The following is a 20,468-nucleotide window of genomic DNA, read 5'->3' on the forward strand; positions in this document are numbered from 1 at the left end:
CTTCTGTTAGCCGCCGAGTTTTTTGCGTAGAATTTTCGAGCCTTACCGCTGTCGGTAAGTTTATCAAGCTCGTCATACTCACGCATTTCAGCGACTTTCTTTTCCTGTCTGCAAATGCTTCGAGCTTCCCTACTCAGCTCTCGGTATCTATTCCATCCCACACGCGTTATGGTTGATCGTAACGTTGCGTGGTAGGGCGCCTGGTTTTTATCCGCTGCGACACGGCACTCCTCGTCGTACCAGCTGTTCGTTTGCACTTTCCGAAAACCAATGGTTTCGGTTGCAGCTGTACGTAAGGAGTTTGAAATGCCGTCCCACAGTTCCCTTATACCGAGTTGTTGACGAGAGCCATATCTAGAAGAATCGTTTCTGGACACACCCAAGTGAATGGCGATCAGAGAACTTTCCTCACTTGCGTGAACTTCTGCACATGACTCCATCCTCCTCTCATGATATCTAAGTACGCATTTTCTTTAAAGTTTACTTTCTCTGAAGTAATAAGTAACAAAAAAACGAAAACTCAAGAATAAGGTGAAATAACCCCTCTGCTTGTATGACTTCTTCTGCAAATTGAATCATGTTAGAGTCATCGTAAATGAAAATTGACACTATAATGACAGAAATTGTCAAAGAATAACCGCAACACTACAAATTTATATAAAATAAGTAGGTGATGCAATATAAATCAATAAATATACTAACGACGCCGAGTGCGACAGCCAATTACGAGAAAATGTAGTTAATGGCGTCGAAGACCTTGCACAAAATAAAAAGTAAATAGTTGACATATTTGCGCGTACATGCATTTTATATTTACACATACATATATTCAAAAGTAGATAAATGTGATGGAGTTGCGCAAAATAAGGACTTTAAAGTAAGTCAACTGTTGCAGTTTTTCTCAAGCAGTTTAGACTTCCAAATTAAACAAAGATAAAACCTACCAGTTGTGTCTGAAAACGCCTTATGCTAGCGTAAGGAACTGTCCAATGTGTTGACATTCCGCAACTTCACGTCTTAAGTCAATATAAAGTAAGCTTAAAATAAAATTTACATTTGGCTTAAACACAAATAATGTGGAGTCTAAATGGACCATTATTGTGCTGCAAACTTAAAATTCAGTTCTTAAAAATGCCAGATATTTCTTTTGAATAAAATATTGTGGCTTCTATGTTTAACCATGAAGCAAATGCAACTTGCTACACTCTTCTTTATAGAAACCATTCCTTGCAGACTTATAAGTATGATCTTATTTTGGTCATCTAGACTTTTGCTCACATGTCTCAATGGAACAAAAAACTCTTTACTATTGTAACGGAAAATATTAGAATATGTAAAAAACTACGAGCTACAAAATTTAGATCCGTTAAATACGCTTTGTACAGAAGTTTAATATTTTTTAAATCATACTTATTATTTACGACTTCAGTGGTATTCACATGTTATAAATGTTACTCATACGCCATGATGCTCTATGCCATCATGCTCCTCTATACTTGACATTTTTTTTTACAAGCACAGATACCCGCTTATAGCCGAGTTAACGATAGCGTGCCAGTCGTTTACTCTTTTCGCTCTTTTCGCCATTTCGAGATACCAAGTGCAGCCAGGTCTTTGTTAGCCTGATCTCCAACGAGCCGACTCGTCAGATATTATTGCTGGCGTAGATATCAGAATAGAGAAAATTATCAACGCCTTCAAAGTTATGACTGCCAACATTAACGTGGGAGACAAGTAGCGTGTTTGATGGCAGACGATATTTCGTCTTGTCCTCACTCTCAATCAGATACATACGCTTCGCTTCCTAATACAGGCTGCAAATAAGAAAACTGATTTTGAGGCTAATGATATCAATATTATCGTCTTATGCCAACAGCTGTAGACTCTTATAAAAGGTGATCCCTTTCGAGGTTCCTCATTTTTTTAAAGAATAAATACTTAAACTTCAAATTTAATGGAGAATGTCTATTAGGGTGGGTCGATTCCGGATTTTTTTCGATTCGGGAATTCTAATAGTGCGGAAAAGTTGCCTTAGTACTTCCTGATTCCAATGCAACTTTTTGTTTTGAGATCGGATTGCATCTTCAACCCGAACCTCGGCCTTGAAATTTCGGAAATTCGCCTAAAATCGTGAAATTGTCTACCTAGCACCTGAAATACGCATCTCATGGCAAAATGTATAAAACAAAAGTTATTTGTCACGTCATTTGCTACCGAAATGGTATATGTGATCATGGCCGTAGGACGAACCGTTCCCGAGATACGAGCGAAAAGGCGGCGCGCCACAGCGCAAGGTCAAAATTGTTGCAGCTCTCAGCTAACCTGTATTGGTCACCCAGAACCCACCGCGTGGAGGTAGCTGCTCTTCGGGTTCCTCCCAAGCCCAACCCAACCAACCAACCATATGTCAGGCTTGTTTTAGTCTGAATCTGTGTCAAATTTATTGATAAAATCAGATTTTGTACTAAACTTTGGCACTTGTTGCCTAGATTTCAGTGTAGAGCGTATAAAAAGATCACGAGATTGGGGGCCAATAACTTTAGAAGATGCTTCTGTCACCAGTTTCACGATTCTCTTGACTGCCACGGTGTGAGAGGGGAATTCACTAAATTTCCATACCTCTGCAGTGTCTCCCGACAGCCCTTTTATGAGTTCTTCGTTAGAAACTGAACAAAGAACTGGTGGAACAGTCAAGGTAATAGTCTTCCAGTTAATCATATCGTAATAAGTATTAGCTTTGAAATTCAGCTTTGGCACTTTATTACATCTAACTCTTCCATTTATGGTGTCAGACTCTGCTTCTCTGGCTGCCAGAAGACGGTCAAGGGCCAACTTTCTGACTTCTATCCGTTCGTCAGTCATCATACTAAGGAGAATGTTTTCTGGAAGAGCAAAGAAAGCATTCTGTTGAATGGATGAATCGACAACCTTGCGCAGTTTAGCGGGTAAGTATCTCGACCTTTGAATTGCAGCATAGAGATGGTGCGAGCCATCTTTGACTGAACTGTTGAATCTTATTGAGAACCACAAAGGTGAGTAAACTGTAAGTATGTACTTGACCAAAATCTTTATTTCCTTTGTTGGTTTGTCAGTAGAAATGTATAATCTCAGAATTCTATTTGCACAGGTGAGCCAGCGAGATTTGCACATGTTACCTGGATGCATCGACGCTAAATCTGAGGTACATTGACCGGAAATAACAGCTTCTGGTATTTTATAGAGATAAGCTTGGTCTGTGCTAAGTTGGGTCGGATTAATAACCTCAGAAGGTAATTGGCAGGATGGAAAACTTTCAAATTTGACAACAGGCAACTTCTCACAATAAGGGAGCAGTTTACCTATGTCGCCAGAGAATGTATTTGGACTCTTTGAGACACCATCTATGTGTTCGAAAAGAGCACGGAATGGAAGTTCGTTGAAATGTAGAAGACAAACAACCCACTGTAATGGCCTACCTATTCTTTCTTCTAGTTTCCGAATGATTCCACCTTTCCAACCTGTGTTCGTGTTGGTGCCATCAGCACCGACAACTTCTAGATGTTCCACATCAACTGAATTGTCTTGTAAATGTTGCCATATAGCTTGCGTCTCATCCTCAGCTGACCCGGAAGGAGAAGTGACGTGGCCAAAGTAATGACAACCAGGTTCCGCTATAAGAGAAATATGTTCCTCTTTGACAGTGTCGCGGTAGTACTTTTCACCTTCGCTGACTTGTGTAAGTGTATTGTCTTTGCGGCCGTCAAAATACAGCCCATATACGGAGTCAATACTTTCGGTGTTCTGGAGCTTAACACCAACACTTTTTTTTGCCCGACTAATCTTGCATTTGTCAGTGACAAAGCTAGCCTGATCCTCTGTTATCAAACCTGCTTTTTTGGCATCCAGAAAAGCCGATGAAACAATCAAGGCCGCTGCTCTATCACTTACTCCAAATCTTTGGGCAGATAAAGCGGTGTGTTGTAATACTAGTGTGTTTTGTTTGGTTTTAGAGGATGGAAGAGAAAATTCATCATCACCATCGTTTTTCGAAGAATCAATATGCGACGCGCCTACATTTTTGTCGTCTGTATGAGAGTCTGGCTGATCTGAATGGTCACGTGTTCTAGCTGATACTTTTCTGGTAAGTGTTGATGTTGAATGACGTTTTGAAAGCTTTTCTTTACGTCCATTTTTCTTTGTAATCTTTTTTGTTTCAGGTAGATCAACACTTCCAATGCGACCAATTCTTGTGGTTCTCTGGTCCAAGAGAAATGGTTGTTCATTGATAGGAACTTTCCTTTCCTTTGGACAAGTGCAAGAAGAAAAATAAATGCATTTACAAGCAGCGATGTCAAATAATTTTCCGGCAGAAGAGACGAAGTCGTCTCTTTTAGAGCTCAAACCTATTGGGTTCCTTAAAAACATTTTTTTAAGAGTCAGAAATTTCTTATGGTATGTGGTGAGCATTTGTACTACTCTGGTGTGTGAAACTATCGGAATAGATGACTTTTTGAAAGTATTTTCAACCTTTTTTGCAACTATTTCTGTAACCTCTTTACTCCTAGGTTCATAGTTGTCGCCTCGGAGTCGCCCTATAACAAATCTTTCAAACTGATAACACAAAAGAACATCCTGGTAAGTAGGTAACTGGGACTCAGAGAGATTGTACGGATATATGCCAAACACAGGACATTTCTGTCTAAATTTAAATTTAGATACAGACATTTTGAGTTCTGTGTTTTGTTGAGAGAATATAAGTGATAGCACCTGGCGAAATCAACGACAAGAGTGAAGGAACTCGATGAAAAAATATTTATGTGGAGACCAGTCCGAACGTGTCGTATGGCGCAGGGAAATGAATGTAAGTGATAGAACTCGGCGAAATCACCGACAAGAGTGAAGGAACTCGATGAAAAAATATTTGTGTGGAGACCTATCCGAACGTGTCCTTTGGCGTAGGTGAATGAATGTGAGTGATAGCACTCGGCGAAATCAACGTCAAGAAGTGTGGCCGCAAGCCGATTTTCACCTTGCGCTGTGGCGCGCCGCCTTTTCGCTCGTATCTCGGGAATGGCCATGATCACATATACCATTTCGGTAGCAAATGACGTGACAAATAACTTTTGTTTTATACATTTTGCCATGAGATGCGTATTTCAGGTGCTAGGTAGACAATTTCACGATTTTAGGCGAATTTCCGAAATTTCAAGGCCGAGGTTCGGGTTGAAGATGCAATCCGATCTCAAAACAAAAAGTTGCATTGGAATCAGGAAGTACTAAGGCAACTTTTCCGCACTATTAGAATTCCCGAATCGAAAAAAATCCGGAATCGACCCACCCTAATGTCTATTATCATTCGATAAAATACTCTCTGGCATTTTCTATTAGTCTGCTTTTCGATAACTCGTTCGAGCGTTTCTACTGGCAACTAGCGAATGATACAGGAAGTGGGATTGTCTGCATAAATTTAAGACTTTACATGTCACCAGAGAAAAAGTCTAAAAAAGTGTTTTCTTAATAAAACAATTGATTGATGCGATGTGGAGGCAGTGCCGCCATCTTGTTGAAACCAAACGGCCGATGATTCCACTGGCTTTTTTCTAGCAAAAATTTCAGCTCTTGAATCTCTTCCGATTGTTCTTCGTCCCAAATGCGACAATGCTGCTTATTAACATATCCATTGAACCAGAAATAGGTCTCATTGCTGAACATAATTTGTCTCGCGAACGTCGGATCTTCTTTTCAAGAGCCCATAGAGCGAAACGATGTCGCTTGGCAAGGTCGAACGGCTTCAGTTCTAGCTGTATTTTTCGGGTTTTATTTTTTTCACACATTATGCTCGATCGGACCTTAATTATAATAATTGGAAAAGATAGTAAGGTCTCGTATTTTGTGGATTAGACAGAGCACACTCAGATTCCAATCATCGGGCATGCTTTTACCTGACCATATCTTGTAAAGAAGCTGATATATTTACCTTATCAGTTCTTAACAGCCGTATTTGAATAGCTCGGCCGGCAATCCTTCGGTCCCTGCCGATTTGCTGGTACACAGCCGGGAAATGGAACACTTTCACTACCCAACTTATGTTCGTATATAAACATCTACATTGCATTGGTGGTTTGCTATAAGGAGCATAAATTAGCAACACTTCATTTTCTCGTCAATATTTTACATGTATTTGGGTGCCACACTATACTATGTTCTCAGTTGTTGGATTATACTGCTTTATGTCCATACGTATTACTTTTGTCTTCTCGGTTACGCTGCATGAACGAAACACTTAACAGCTATTTAATGTTATTCGTGAAGAGCAACCACCGGCGAAATATCAAGTGCCAAAAAGTTGCATGAACATTTATGGCTGAAATTATAGTGAAATTTTACATCATGTATACACAATTAAATTCTTGCTACTATCCAGTATTTTTTAAATTTAATTTTTGTTGTCATACGTAAATATCTTCAACCTTAAAATTGTAAAATCACTCCTATTTCGTATGGGAAAATATAACATAGTAAATTAAAAAATTTATGATTCGGCTTTACTCAAAAAAAAAATTTAAACTTATCAGGAAAATTAAAATATTTGCGTATTATAAATCAAATCAGCATTCGTAATCGATTGACAAATAGATTTAGTGCCGTAATCCAAGCAAATAAAATAAATTCCACCAAAACACTGATATCAAAATTCAATGCACTGTTTACATTCGTGTACATATTATTCGTGGATATGCTCTAGCATATGTGTTTGAATTTTTGATGGTTTGCTACAAATGTAATAATTGTATATAATAAGTTTATCGCCCATTTACAAAAACATTTATGTACAAGGTCTGTCGCAAAAAAAACAGAACTTTTTAAATATAACTGTTTCTGGTGGCGCCACCTATTGGTGGGTATATTAAGTAAAAAGTTTGATCTCTTGTTGACATTGCGTAAAACTTTTAAGACAATTGGATAACTACAATCGATGTTATCGATCAAAAAGTGACAGCAGCTTTTGGTCATCGGTCGTAAAATGCATTTTGAACAAAGAGCAAATATTAAATTTTGTTTTAAACTTGGGAAGACGTTTACTGAAACATTTCCAATGACGAAAAAAGTTTATGGTGATCAGTGCCTATTCCGTAGTAATGTGGTTTAAGCGATTCCAAGGAGGTCGTGAGGACCTCTGTGACCACCGAAAAAAAGTCCTCTTCAGAAGTCAAAAATAAAGAAAATGCTGATTTGTTTTCACGATTCCGAGAGTATTGTAAATCGAGAGTTCGCCCCACCTGGCCAAACGATAAATGCCACCCTACTTACCTGATCTGGCAACTTGTGATTTTTACCTATTTGGAAAACTTCATTTACCCATGAAAGGACACTGGTTTCAGGACATTTCAGCTATCCAAAAGGCGACGACCGATATTCTCAAGAGCATTCCGAAAAATGACCTTAAACACTCCTTTGAAATGCTAATTGACCGGGCTAAACGCTGTATCGAAGCACAAGCAAACTACTTTGACTTTTAACAGTCCTGTTTCTTTTGCGACAGACCTTGTATTATGTTTTATCTGACGGCAGCAGTGATGAAAAGTTTTTATGTAAATACTTATAAAAAGCCACAAAGCCATTTAGAAAAACATAAATATCTCGATTAATATGTAGAATTTTAAAATAAAAACTGAAATCCACAGCTAAATCTACAGTTTTATTAATTTGCTTCATCAGTTGAGAGGTTTGAAATTTTTGATTTTTTGCTTATCTTTAAATATAAAAATCACGTGTCACGTTGTTTGTCCGCGATGGACGCATAAACTATTGAACCGATTTTAAATTTGATTGTACACCATGTGCCATTTGATCCAACTTGAGAGAGAGGATAGCTTACATCTCAATTTTTATCGCAATATTATATTATTGCAAATTATTTGTATATTATTTGTCTATTCTTTGATAGTCAGAATTATTTTTAACTCCTAAATATTCTAGCAGAAGGCGCTAATTATTGATTGGATTGAGTAAGTATTCAACAGATGGCGCTATGTTGTATTTGCGTAAACTTATTTTAGTATGCAATCCAAGAACAAATTTTTTACACTAGCATAAAAGTTTATGATTTTTTGAATTTACGATGCTCTGTGACACGTTGAGAGTACCCCGAATGTAATATAACAAAAAATTTAGCCACAGCAAGGCGTGACAGGGTCTCTTAGTGGGTATATATAATTTGCCTCTAATACTACACTCTGACTTTTTTGTACGGTCGTTTATCACATTAAGACACCTCTTAGTCAGTGCAACTTTACACATTGCATACATATTTAGAAACCTATAAATGTATTGATGTGTAATGTCATCACGTTTCACTGTTTTGAAACCATTTTGTCCCCTTAATTAAGATCCTTATCACCGTTATGATTTTTGCACATAGACACTTGGTTTGGTAACTCATGCATTTCAAGAGTTCTACATCGGAGTAGTGATAGAGGTGGACACTCGCAAAGAAAGTGTAGAGGTCCTTACTCTCTGTCAGTTTTCAACTGTTGCAAATATTATTAAGGGGCATTCCCATTTTTAATGTACTATATATTCTCCAAATGGCTCTAATATCGGTATTCTGCTTGAGACGATTGTCTCATGTCCCTAATTGTCACAATAGTAATTTAGTGACTCTGTTAGTCAGGAGTCGCATTTTGGTATTCTGGCAGATACAGTAAAGTCGTATACTGTATAGTAGTATATCTTTGCCAGAATACCAAAATGAGACTCCTGACTAACAGAGTCACTAAATGAAGATTGTGATAATTAGAGACATGAGACAATCGTCTCAAGCAGAATACCGATATAAATCTATATTGGTGTGCATATATATTTGTTTAAGCCACTTTTACTTTTTCTGGACCTTGTCTTGTCATATTTTGACTTTTTCCTTTTCGCTATCTTGCATGTGCTCGTAGATTTCTATCTGTTTTGAGCTAAGCATTTGTTCAAAATGCGTATTTAGTTCCTTCTTGTGCGCTGCTAGCAGAGTTTGGTAGACGGAGGGAGAGAGAGATATCAAGATCATGGGAGTATATCTCCGTCTCTACTCCACAGTCTTTTTTGGGCCCATCGGTACGGATTATGATAATACAAGTATTATCCTCACCAACTAAATCTCTTTTTCATTCATAGAGGATATTCCCACCTGAAAGTCACTATTGAAGTCCAAACTTAGTAGGACAGAGTCTGATCTATTTTGAGCTAGTTCAGGATGTCGCTATATCCTTAACTTTTAATGTTTCCAATATTCGGTATGAAAACGTATATGGGCAGTTGTTGCAAAAGCATATTAAGCGCATCAGCCGGACATGACTTAATAGCCGCGGAAAGCTATTGTATACAATGGGATTTTATAACATTTCTATTACACTTATCACCATGATTCGGACAGTTTCTGATGAATGATGGTAGGATAAGTTGTCCGCTACTACTGACCTGATGTTTATGTCCATCAACCTTATTTTTAGGCTTATCGCCCTAAAATCTCTAGCAATACATTCTACAGCGCTGTTTTGGTAGGAATACAACCCATATAATCGAATACTTGTCTAACTATTGATCCTTTTAAGCCGAGAAACCATTGGTTCCTTTAGCTTCTGCAGTACTAAGGGGGTGATTCTGTTCAGACCAACCACTTTGTATGTGATTTTTCCTTAACTTTATATGATCAAATTGACCTGGGGTTCATTATGGTTAAACATCCATTACCAGAGGTTTCTCACCTCTCTGGAAATACGTGATCATAAGAACCTCAAAAGACTCTGCAGCAGAGGGGTCTAAGCGCCTCACATTGTCATTTAGGCTGAAACCAAAGGAAACTACCATCGCTTAATTCCACCCATACTAGTGCCATATCTGATGTGCTGTAATTTGAACAAAAAATCCTCTCTACCTTTATCGATGTGTCAAGCATAACACTAGAATCGACAATCTTATGTCGATCTCCACCCATTTCCCATTTCCCCTGACAGGTGTTCTTCTTCTTCTTTACTGGCGTAGACACCGCTTACGCGATTATAGCCGAGTCAACAACAGCGCGCCAGCCGTTTCTTCTCTTCGCTACGTGGCGCCAATTGGATATTCCAAGCGAGGCCAGGTCCTTATCCACTTGGTCCTTCCACCGGAGTGGAGGTCTTCCTCTTCCTCTGCTTCCCACGGCGGGTACTGCGTCGAATACTTTCAGAGCTGGAGTGTTTTCATCCATCCGGACAACATGATCTAGCAGAGCGTAGCCGCTGGACCATAAATCTTTCGCAGAACTTTTCTCTCGAACACTCGCAACGTCGACTCATCGGTTGTTGTCATCGTCCAAGCCTTTGCACCATATAGCAGGACGGGAATTATGAGCGATTTATAGAGTTTGGTTTTTGTTCGTCGAGAGAGGACTTTACTTTTCAATTGCCCACTCAGTCCGAAGTAGCACCTGTTGGCAAGAGTAATCCTGCGTTGGATTTCCAGGCTGACATTGTTGGTGGTGTTTACGCTGGTTCCAAGATAGACGAAATTATCTACAACTTCAAAGTTATGACTCTTAACAGTGACGTGAGAGCCAAGTCGCGAGTACGACGACTGTTTGTTTGATGACAGGAGATATTTCGTCTTGCCCTCGTTCACTGCCAGACCCATTTGCGTTGCTTCCTTGTTCAGTCTGGAGAAAGCAGAACTAACGGCGCGGGTGTTGAGACCGATGATATCAATATCATCGGCATATGCCAGCAGCTGTACACTCTTATAAAAGATTGTACCTGCTCGATTCAGTTCTGCAGCTCTAATAATTTTCTCCAGCAGCAGATTTAAAAAGTCGCACGATAGGGAGTCGCCTTTCCTGAAACCTCGTTTGGTATCGAACGGCTCGGAGAGGTCCTTCCCGATCCTGATGGAGCTTTTCGTGTTGCTCAACGTCAGTTTACACAGCTGTATTAGTTTTGCGGGGATACTAAATTCAGACATCGCGGCATAAAGGCAGCTCCTTTTCGTGCTGTCGAAAGCAGCTTTGAAATCGACGAAGAGGTGGTGTGTGTCGATTCTCCTTTCACGGGAGAATATCTGGTCGGTTGTTGATTTACCAGGTCTAAAGCCACACTGATAAGGTCCAATCAGTTTGTTGACGGTGGGCTTTAATCTTTCACACAATACGCTCGACAGAACCTTATATGCGATGTTGAGGAGGCTTATCCCACGGTAGTTGGCACAGATTGTGGGGTCTCCTTTTTTATGGATTGGGCATAGCACACTTAAATTCCAATCGTTGGGCATGCTTTCATCCGACCATATTTTGCAAAGAAGCTGATGCATGCTCCTTATCAGTTCTTCGCCGCCGTGTTTGAATAGCTCGGCCGGCAATCCGTCGGTCCCTGCCGCTTTGTTGTTCTTCAGGCGGGCAAATGCTACTCGAACTTCTTCATGGCCGGGTAATGGAACGTCTGCTCCATCGTCATCGATTGGGGAATCGGGTTCGCCTTCTCCTGGTGTTATATGTTCACTGCCATTCAGCAGGCTTGAGAAGTGTTCCCTCCATAATCTAAGTATGCTCTGGGCATCGGTGGCTATATCACCTTTGGGGGTTCTACAGGAGTATGCTCCGGTCTTGAAACCTTCTGTAAGCCGTCGCATTTTTTCGTAGAATTTTCGAGCATTACCCCTGTCGGCAAGCTTATCAAGCTGTTCGTATTCACACATTTCGGCCTCTTTCTTCTTCTGTCTGCAAATGCGTCTCGCTTCCCTCTTCACCTCTCGGTATCTATCCCATCACGCACGTGTTGTGATCGATCGTATCGTTGAGAGGTAGGCAGCCTGTTTTCTCTCTGCTGCGACACGGCACTCCTCGTCGTACCAGCTGTTCTTTTGCACTTTCCGAAAACCAATGGTTTTGGTTGCAGCTGTACGTAAGGAGTTTGAAATGTCGTCCCACAGTTCCCTTATATCGAGTCGTTGACGAGTGCTCTCAGAGAGCAGGAGTGCAAGCCGAGTAGAAAATCTTTCGGCTGTCTGTTGTGATTGCAGCTTCTCGACGTCGAACCTTCCTTGTGTTTGTTGGCGTGCGTTTTTTGCTGCACAGAGGCGGGTGCGTATTTTGGCTGCAACAATATAGTGGTCCGAGTCGATGTTAGGACCTCGGAGCGCACGCACGTCTAAAATACTGTAAACGCGTCTTCCATCTATCACAACATGATCGATCTGGTTGGTAGTTTTTCGATCCGGAGACAGCCAGGTAGCTTGATGTATCTTCTTATGCTGGAATCTAGTACTACAAATAACCATATTTCGGGCCCCGGCGAAGTCGATCAGCCTCAACCCATTTGGGGATGTTTCCTCGTGGAGGCTGAATTTACCGACCGTAGTGCCAAAGATACCTTCTTTGCCCACGCTGGCGTTGAACTCGCCAAGCACGATTTTGACATCGTGGCGGGGGCATCTCTCATAAGTGCGCTCCAAGCACTCATAAAAGGCATCTTTGGTCACATCGTCCTTCTCTTCCGTCGGGGCGTGGGCGCAAATCAGCGATATGTTGAAGAACCTCGCTTTGATGCGGATTGTGGCTAGACGTTCATTCTCCGGAGTGAATAATACAGGGTAGGCCATTTAAAGTTGACCCATTTGTTTCTAAAAAAAAAGAACAAAAGAAAACAATGTTTTTTGTTCATTTCAAAAATAATTTATTTTGGTCCAAGGGGATTTGTTTCAGCTAATATTTAAAAATTAGATCGCGTAAATGGGCACCTTTAGCTTTGACAGCTAAATGCACTCTTTTTTCGACATTTTCCATGACTTTGGCCAATGTTTCGGATGATATGGCGGCTGTTTCACGTCGAATGTTGGCTTTCAGTTGAGCTAAGGTCTTTGGCTTATTAGCGTATACCTTGGATTTCAAATAACCCCACAAATAAAAGTCTGGTGGCGTCAAATCTGGTGATCTCGGTGGCCAGTCAACATCACCATTTTTCGATATCAATCGCCCGGGGAAAAATGGTCGCAATAAATTGATTGTTGGTCGAGCTGTATGGCATGTAGCCCCGTCCTGTTGAAACCAGAAGTTATCCATGTCATTTTCGCGAATAATGGGTATCACAAAATCCGTTATCATGGCTCGATAACGCTCACCATTGACTGTTGTCGTGGCTCCATCATCGTCTTCGAAAAAATACGGTCCGATGATCATATTCGCGCAAACACCGCACCAAACTGTTACTTTTTGGTCGTAAAGAGGCTGTTCTTCAATTAATTGAGGACTTTGCTTGTTTACGCCTCCATTCAACGAGAAATGTGCCTCGTCTGACATGATGAGTTTTCGCCAAAAGTCAAGTTCGTTTTCAGCCATTTCGATGGCCCATTTGCCAAAATTAAGGCGTCGCGGATAATCAGCTGGGTTTAGTTTTTGTGCCATTTGAATTTTATATGGAAACATCTTCAAATCTTTATGAATTCTGCGTCGGAGAGTGGTGCGAGAGATGTCTAATTCCTGAGAGCGGCGATAACTCGATGTCGATGGAGTCTCCTCAATACTGGCTCGTACAGCTTCGATATTTTCATCAGAACGTCTTGTGCGTTGTCTGGATGCATGACTGGCATTACTGAGATTACCGGTGTTCACAAATTTTGCGTATAAAGACTTAATTGTGTTCTTAACTGGAGCACTTTTCACTTTATTTTTTTTGCGAAACGCACGTTGAGTTAACACAATTGAAAAGTTATTTTGAATATAAAGCTGAACAATTTCAGCGCGTTCTTTTGGAGTGTACTGTTCCATGGTATAAATTGTCTTCGAATGACGCTTCTAACGCGGTATGACATTAGCCGATTTGTCAGCGCTGTTAAAAGTTACAGCGTTGCCAGATGGGTAAACTTTAAATTAGTACCCCACCCCCCCCCCCCCCCACCAATCTGTGAGAGAAATATCCTAATGGTTGTAGAGTACCATTCACGAATTGATTTAATATTGCGCCAGCAGCGAAATCTGATGCATCCACCCATAAAGAAAGTTCCGCGTTGAATGTTGGGTGAGCGAGTAACGCACAATTGACCAGTAGTTCCCTACATGCAGCAAAACTGTCTGCTGCTTCCGTTGACCAAGTAAGTGGTGTACGAGGTGTGTTCAAAAAGTATCGCGAATTTTGTGTTTTTTCAAAAAATATTTATTTATTCATGAATATCTATTTTGTCCCCTTAAAAGTAATCCCCATGAGATATTATACACTTGTGCCAACGGTTTTTCCAATCTTCGAAGCACTTCAAAAAATCATTTTTTTTTATCTTCTTCAGCTCCTCCTTCGATGTCGTCTTTATCTCGTCAAGAGAAGCGTAACGTCGTCCTTTCATGGGCCTCTTCAGTTTAGGGAACAAGAAAAAGTCACAGGGAGCCAGATCTGGGGAATACAGTGGCTGCGGTATCATTAGTGTGTTGTTTTTGGCCAAAAAGTCGCGCACAAGCAAAGTTGTGTGTGAGCAGAGGCGTTATCGTGGTGCAAAAGCCAATTTTTGTTCTTCCACAAATCCGGGCGTTTCTGGCGGATTGCTTCCCGCAAATTGCGCATAACTTGCAGGTAATATTCCTTATTGACCGTTCTTCCCTGTGGCAAGAACTCATGATGCATCACGCCCCTGCAATCGAAGAAAACTGTCAGTTACGATTCGCGATACTTTTTGAACACACCTCGTAGTCGTAGGTCGACAAATGTCCAGTTTCATCAGCGAATCAAATTCAGCTTTTGCGGCGGTTAGTTTCTCGGGTGAAAGACGGCGTGGTCGTGCGAAAACGGGTTGACCGGTGGTAATAATTCGATGTTCTACAGACGATTTTGTTGGTGAATTTAGCGGATGAGAGCGTGTGATATCGCTGTACTCTGCGAGAATATTCGAATAAGTAGAATTCGCGTTAAAAGATTTTATGCTGAATATGCACGTTTTTTCAATTTCGCAAACCGTTTTTAATTCGGTTTTGCGATCGAGTAGACATCTATTTTTGAGATCGACTAAGAGCTCGAAATGAGATAGAAAGTCACCGCCAATAATTGCTTGAGAAACATCAGCGATAACGAAATTCCACAAAAATTCGCGTCGCAAACTTAGATTAAGTTTCAGAATCGCCTCACCGAATACATAGATCGGCGATCCATTTGGTGGCAAACAATTTTATGCCGTTAGGAGAAGCTCGGGCTGTGTTGTTGCATTTTGGTATAACGGAAACGTCCGCACCGGTATCTATTAAAAATTTTAATTTTGCTGACGTATCGTATATGCATAAACGGTATGTCTTGAAGATTTTAGACTGTTTGCCTAACTCTAAAACCGTAGCAGCCGTGCGGCCCTATAAAGGACTTTTCATTAACCCTAACTTGGTCACTATTTACATATGTAAATATTAGATTTTTAAAATAGCTATTATTTTCACATTTTCGGTCCTATAGAATTACGATTCGGACTCAGTGACAATTTTTTGATGTTTTTCCTGTGAATAGAAAAAAATAAAAAAATAAAGTTAATTTACCGTAACTTTTTTCAATTTTCCCATTTTTTCTTCATAATCGGGCACTATTTACATATGTAAATATTTTTTGTTTTTGCGTTTTTAAAACAATACAATTTATTTATTTATTAAATTATGTGCTTATAAATAAGAAAAATAAGGAATACATAAGTAATTGCAAATTTAGTTTTTTATACATAGATTGCATTTTGTTTGCACTTTGCTGTGTTCGATGCAAACCGGTTTTTTGCACTGGCCACAAACTTTGCGTGTTGAACGCTTCCTTTTGCCTTCTTCTTGATAGCACGTATAGCAAGCACCTTTAATTTTCGAATGTCCACGATCATCTTCGTCTGGGACAAAATCATAATTCCTTTCGCTATGCAATGCATGAATAGGTACACCAACAATGCACTCAATTGCACTCTTTGTTGGAAAATATGAAATGACACGAGGAATATGGGATCTTTTCAAAATTGTTGGCATACAAAGATGTTCTGCTAATTGCTGCAAAAACAAACGACGTCCACCTGTTTTGATGAATAGTACAAATATAAAACGTTCCTATTTACTACAAATGTTATGAAAAATAATTACCATTTCGGGATACAAATTGTGATGGAAAATTTTCTGTGTATATTATATAGGTCGCAAGTGCTAAAATGTCCAGAATATTATAAAATAGAGCAAGTGGCCAACGATGTGTTTTGCGTTTTGTGGAATACTGCCGTAGCAGTTTTTTGCTTTATACCCGAGATGGTGTCGTCACATGGCATTGTTGAAAGTAAAACAACGGCTTTGTTCTTTTTGGGAATATAGGAGCAAATTGTCTTGTTTTCTTTATATTTAAATATGCTCGAATGTTTCAACCTTTGCGGGGAGGGCTTGAACTCCGAGGGCAAGCATGCTTTGTTTTTTTTCATGGTTCCAACCAAAGACAATTTCCAGCTTGCAAGTGCATCTGCAAGTGGAAGTTTTGTAAAGAAGTTGTCGCATGTGACATTTCTTCCAGTATTTTTGTACTGTTCAACCAAATCTTTAACCACTCTTTCTCCTTGGTTTTTTTCTCTGTCACTGCCCGATTTACCAGTATAAATTTGACCAGTCAGAGGGTAGTATGATTTCGCATCACATACCCACCATAGCTTTATGCCGTATTTGGCTGGCTTGGATGGAATATACTGCGTGAACTTGGTTCGGTCTTTAAAAGGAAAGAGCTGTCCATCTACAGTTATATTTTCGCGTGGTCTGTAGTTTTGGCGCAAATTGGCGTTAAACATTTCAAAAATTACGGAAATTGGTGCAGCTTTGTCTGTTAAAGATCGCTGCTCTCTAGTATTTTGTTGATCGAAACGAATAAATCTTAAAATTAGTTTGAAACGTTTCGCTGACATAGCTGCCCGATTCAAAGGAAATGCATTTTTTTGCCAAAGTGCTTCAAGTTTCTCATTGCTGGTATTATGACTACCAATAGCTATTAGTATACCATAGAATGTGTTAAGCTCCTCTTCTGATATATCTTCCCAAATATATTTTCTAAAGATGATGTCAAACATATTTCTGCATGCGGATAGAAAGGCCATAATAATTATAATGTTAACTTACCTTGCACTGCTAGCGCTTTCACTCGCTTCTAGTTTTTCGTACTGAGCCTTGGCTCTTTTGTTCGTATTTCGGCAAACAATTGTCTGTATTGTCGGATGCATTATAGCGTGAAATGTGTCATATATGCTCATATTTTTAGTGTTTAGATTGGGACCTATAAAATGACTTTCACGGAATATGTTTTGTTGCCAAAAGCGCTGAAAAATAGCTTTTTTCATCAATGGTTGGCATATCTACTGCTTCCATTTCATCATCAGATTTCAAATCATTTTCCGAGTCACCTCCGTGACCCAGTTCCACTGGATGTGCCACCATTTCTGTATCAGAAGCATTGTCATTTAATTCGTTAACTTCTAATTGCATATCATCTTCATCAGGTACAGCACTCAGAGCATTGTCCGTTATCATTTCCTCATCCTCGGACTCCATTTCATTAACCAGATTTTCAAAATACTTTGTTTGCATATCATATGGAAGCCTGGGATATTTTAAACATACGTAGATACTAGCATTTAGTTATATCATAAAATACTTACCGGGACACTGATGAAGCACGCAACACTTTAAATTTAGATACTATTATTGTTAGTTGCCATTTTCACTAAACACCTGTTGCTCAATGCATACACAATTTCAAAATGACACGCTTCAAAAGTTTAACAACCGAATTCAGTAGTACATATGTATTTGCAAAATATTACCGTTATTCCAAACATAGAATGCAAAAAACACACAAAATTTACTCTAAAAGAGACACTTTTGTTTTGAATAAAATAGCATGTGTCCAGCAAGACAAATATTATTCTTAAAAGTTACTCTCTTTCTCTCTCTAATTATTAGATTTTTACGGAATATCAACTTCTCTCTAAAATAACATATAAAAATGTACGTATTTACAAATGTAAATAGTGCCCGAAATCGTAGTAAAAAGTTGGTGCCTAAGGTAGGGTTAAAACAGAATTTCACGGCTCTCGGCATTTAGTTGCTTTCGCACCGAATTTGCTATGGTACCAGCAAATCGGTTTATCCGATTAACTTAAATACGCATGAGGTCCACGTGACCTGGATCGAGACCGCGAACGAAAATTTGATCCTTTGTTGTTGAAAAGCTTATGCACCTGTCTAGTCAATTCTGCTATTTTAAGTTTCAAGCTCGAAACTTCATTAAGTGCCAGACCCTCTTGCGCGTGGTTGTGTCGCATTCCAATAGTTTCGATAATGGAGTCAGCGATCTTTAATTTTTCCACGATAGTGACGTTTGTAGCAATAATCGCTGCTTGTACATACGGAGGAAGTATGCATACCCATAGATCGTGTAAAATGCTGTAATTCAGATTCGTCCCGGCTGCGCGTTTCATGTCGTTAAATAACTCGCTGAGGTGTCGGTCGCCTAGAACCATGTCTTTAAGAACACGTCGAAGCCTCCGCTGTTGACTGTCCGAAAAATGCTCTATGATCTTGTCCTGAATGTATTTGTATTTAAAATTTGTCAGCTTGTTAGGCGGTACACATGCAAGAACGATGTCGAATTTCTTATTATCGTTGGAAATTGAAGAAGCGCTAAAACAAAAGTCCAGAGAATAAAAATAAGCTTTGATGTTGTCTTCGGTCATTGTTGGTAGTGGTAGACGTGGAGTTGAATTTGGAAAATCCCCAATGTTGACGTCGGAGTACCGGTTGCCAGAAAGCACATGGCTATCGTTCAACGCCATTCCTGTGAAATTAATATGTTCAATTTACCTACGGGGTCACCAGATGTGGAAACAAGTGAAGATGATGCGTTATGCTTGACGTCCAATCGCAGAAGAGATTTATTTCTTATTCGTTATAACTTGAGAACTAGTAAGAATATAATAATAAAAGGAATGAAGGCTTAAAAAACATATGATAGCATTGCCTTTAGGAGTTAGGTAGAGTTGTATTTTAGGAGTGCTGTGCCGAAGATTAAATTAACGCCGTAATGATCATTCGAGGTTGCCACAAAGGTTTCAAAACCGGAGCATACTCTTGTAGAACCCCCAAAGGTGATCTAGTCATCGATGCTCAGAGCATACTTGAATTATGGAGGGCACACTTCTCCAGCCTGCTGAATGGCAGTGAACGTACAACGCCAGGAGAAGGCGAACTCGATTCCATAATCGATGACGATGGAGCAGACGTTCCATTGCCCGACCATGAAGAAGTTCGAATAGCAATTACCCGCCTGAAGAACAACAAAGCGGCGGGGGCCGATGGATTGCCGGCCGAGCTATCCAAACACGGCGGCGAAGAACTGATAAGGAGCATGCGTCAGCTTCTTTGCAAAATATGGTCGAACGAAAGCATGCCCACCGATTGGAATTTAAGTGTGCTCTGTCCAATCCACAAAAAAGAGACCCCACAATCTGCGCCTACTACCGTGGGATAAGCCTCCTCAACATCGCATATAACTTCTTATCGAGCGTATTGTGTGAAAGATTAAAGCACACCGCCAAAAAACTGATTGGACCTTATCAGTGTGGCTTTAGACCTGGAAAATCAACAACCGACCAGATATTCACCATGCGCCAAATTTTGAAGAAGACTCGTGAAAAGAGGATGTACATGTGCTTTCAACAGCATGAAAAGGAGCTGCCTCTATGCCGCGATGTCAAATTTGGTATCCCAGCAAAACTAATACGGCTGTCTAAACTGATGTTGAGCAATACCAAAAGCTCCGTCAGGATCGGGAAGGACCTCTCCGAGCCGTTCGATACCAAACGAGGTTTCAGACAAGTCGACTACCTATGGTGCGACTTCTTCAATCTGCTGCTGGAGAAAATTATTCGAGCTGCAAAACTTAATCGAGCAGTTGCAATCTTTTATAAGAGTGTACAGCTGCTGGCGTATGCCGATAATATTCATATCATCGGCCTCAACACCCGCGCCGTTAGTTCTGTTTTCTCCAGACTGAACAAGGAAGCAACGCAAATGGGTCTGGCAGTGAACGAGGGCAAGACGAAATATCTCTTGTCATCAAACAAACAGTCGTCGCACTCGCGAATTGGCACTCACGTCACTGTTGACAGTCATAACTTAGAAGTTTTAGATAATTTCGTCTATTTAGGAACCAGCATTAACATCACCAACAATGTCAGCCTGGAAATCCAACGCAGGATTACTCTTGCCAACAGGTGCTACTCTGGACTGAGTAGGCAATTGAAAAGAAAATTCCTCTCTCGACTCTCTAAGTCACTCATAATTCCCGTCCTGCTATATGGTGCAGAGGCTTGGACGATGTCAACAACAGATGAGTCGACGTTGCGAGTTTTCGAGAGAAAAGTTCTGCGAAAGATTTATGGTCCTTTGTGCGTTGGCCACGGCGAATATCGCATTCGATAGAACGATGAGCTGTACGAGATATACGACG

At 40.1% G+C, this 20,468-nt stretch overlaps 1 protein-coding gene across 1 annotated transcript in view; it reads right to left on the reverse strand.

Annotated features, from left to right (window-relative positions):
* The window catches only part of LOC125777487 (uncharacterized), an 82,188-nt gene extending 65,007 nt beyond the window's left edge, over positions 1-17,181 (reverse strand). The window contains exons 1-3 of the mRNA XM_049452573.1: positions 17,081-17,181; positions 16,962-17,035; positions 14,663-14,852 (exon numbers count right to left, since the gene is read on the reverse strand). Coding sequence (XP_049308530.1) covers positions 14,663-14,852; positions 16,962-17,035; positions 17,081-17,181 — 365 coding nt within the window. The remainder of the gene's footprint in view (positions 1-14,662; positions 14,853-16,961; positions 17,036-17,080) is intronic.
* Positions 17,182-20,468: the final 3,287 nt, after the last annotated feature.

The sequence above is a fragment of the Bactrocera dorsalis genome, chromosome 1, assembly GCF_023373825.1.
Source record: "Bactrocera dorsalis isolate Fly_Bdor chromosome 1, ASM2337382v1, whole genome shotgun sequence".
In the NCBI taxonomy this organism is placed as follows: Eukaryota; Metazoa; Arthropoda; class Insecta; order Diptera; family Tephritidae; genus Bactrocera; species Bactrocera dorsalis.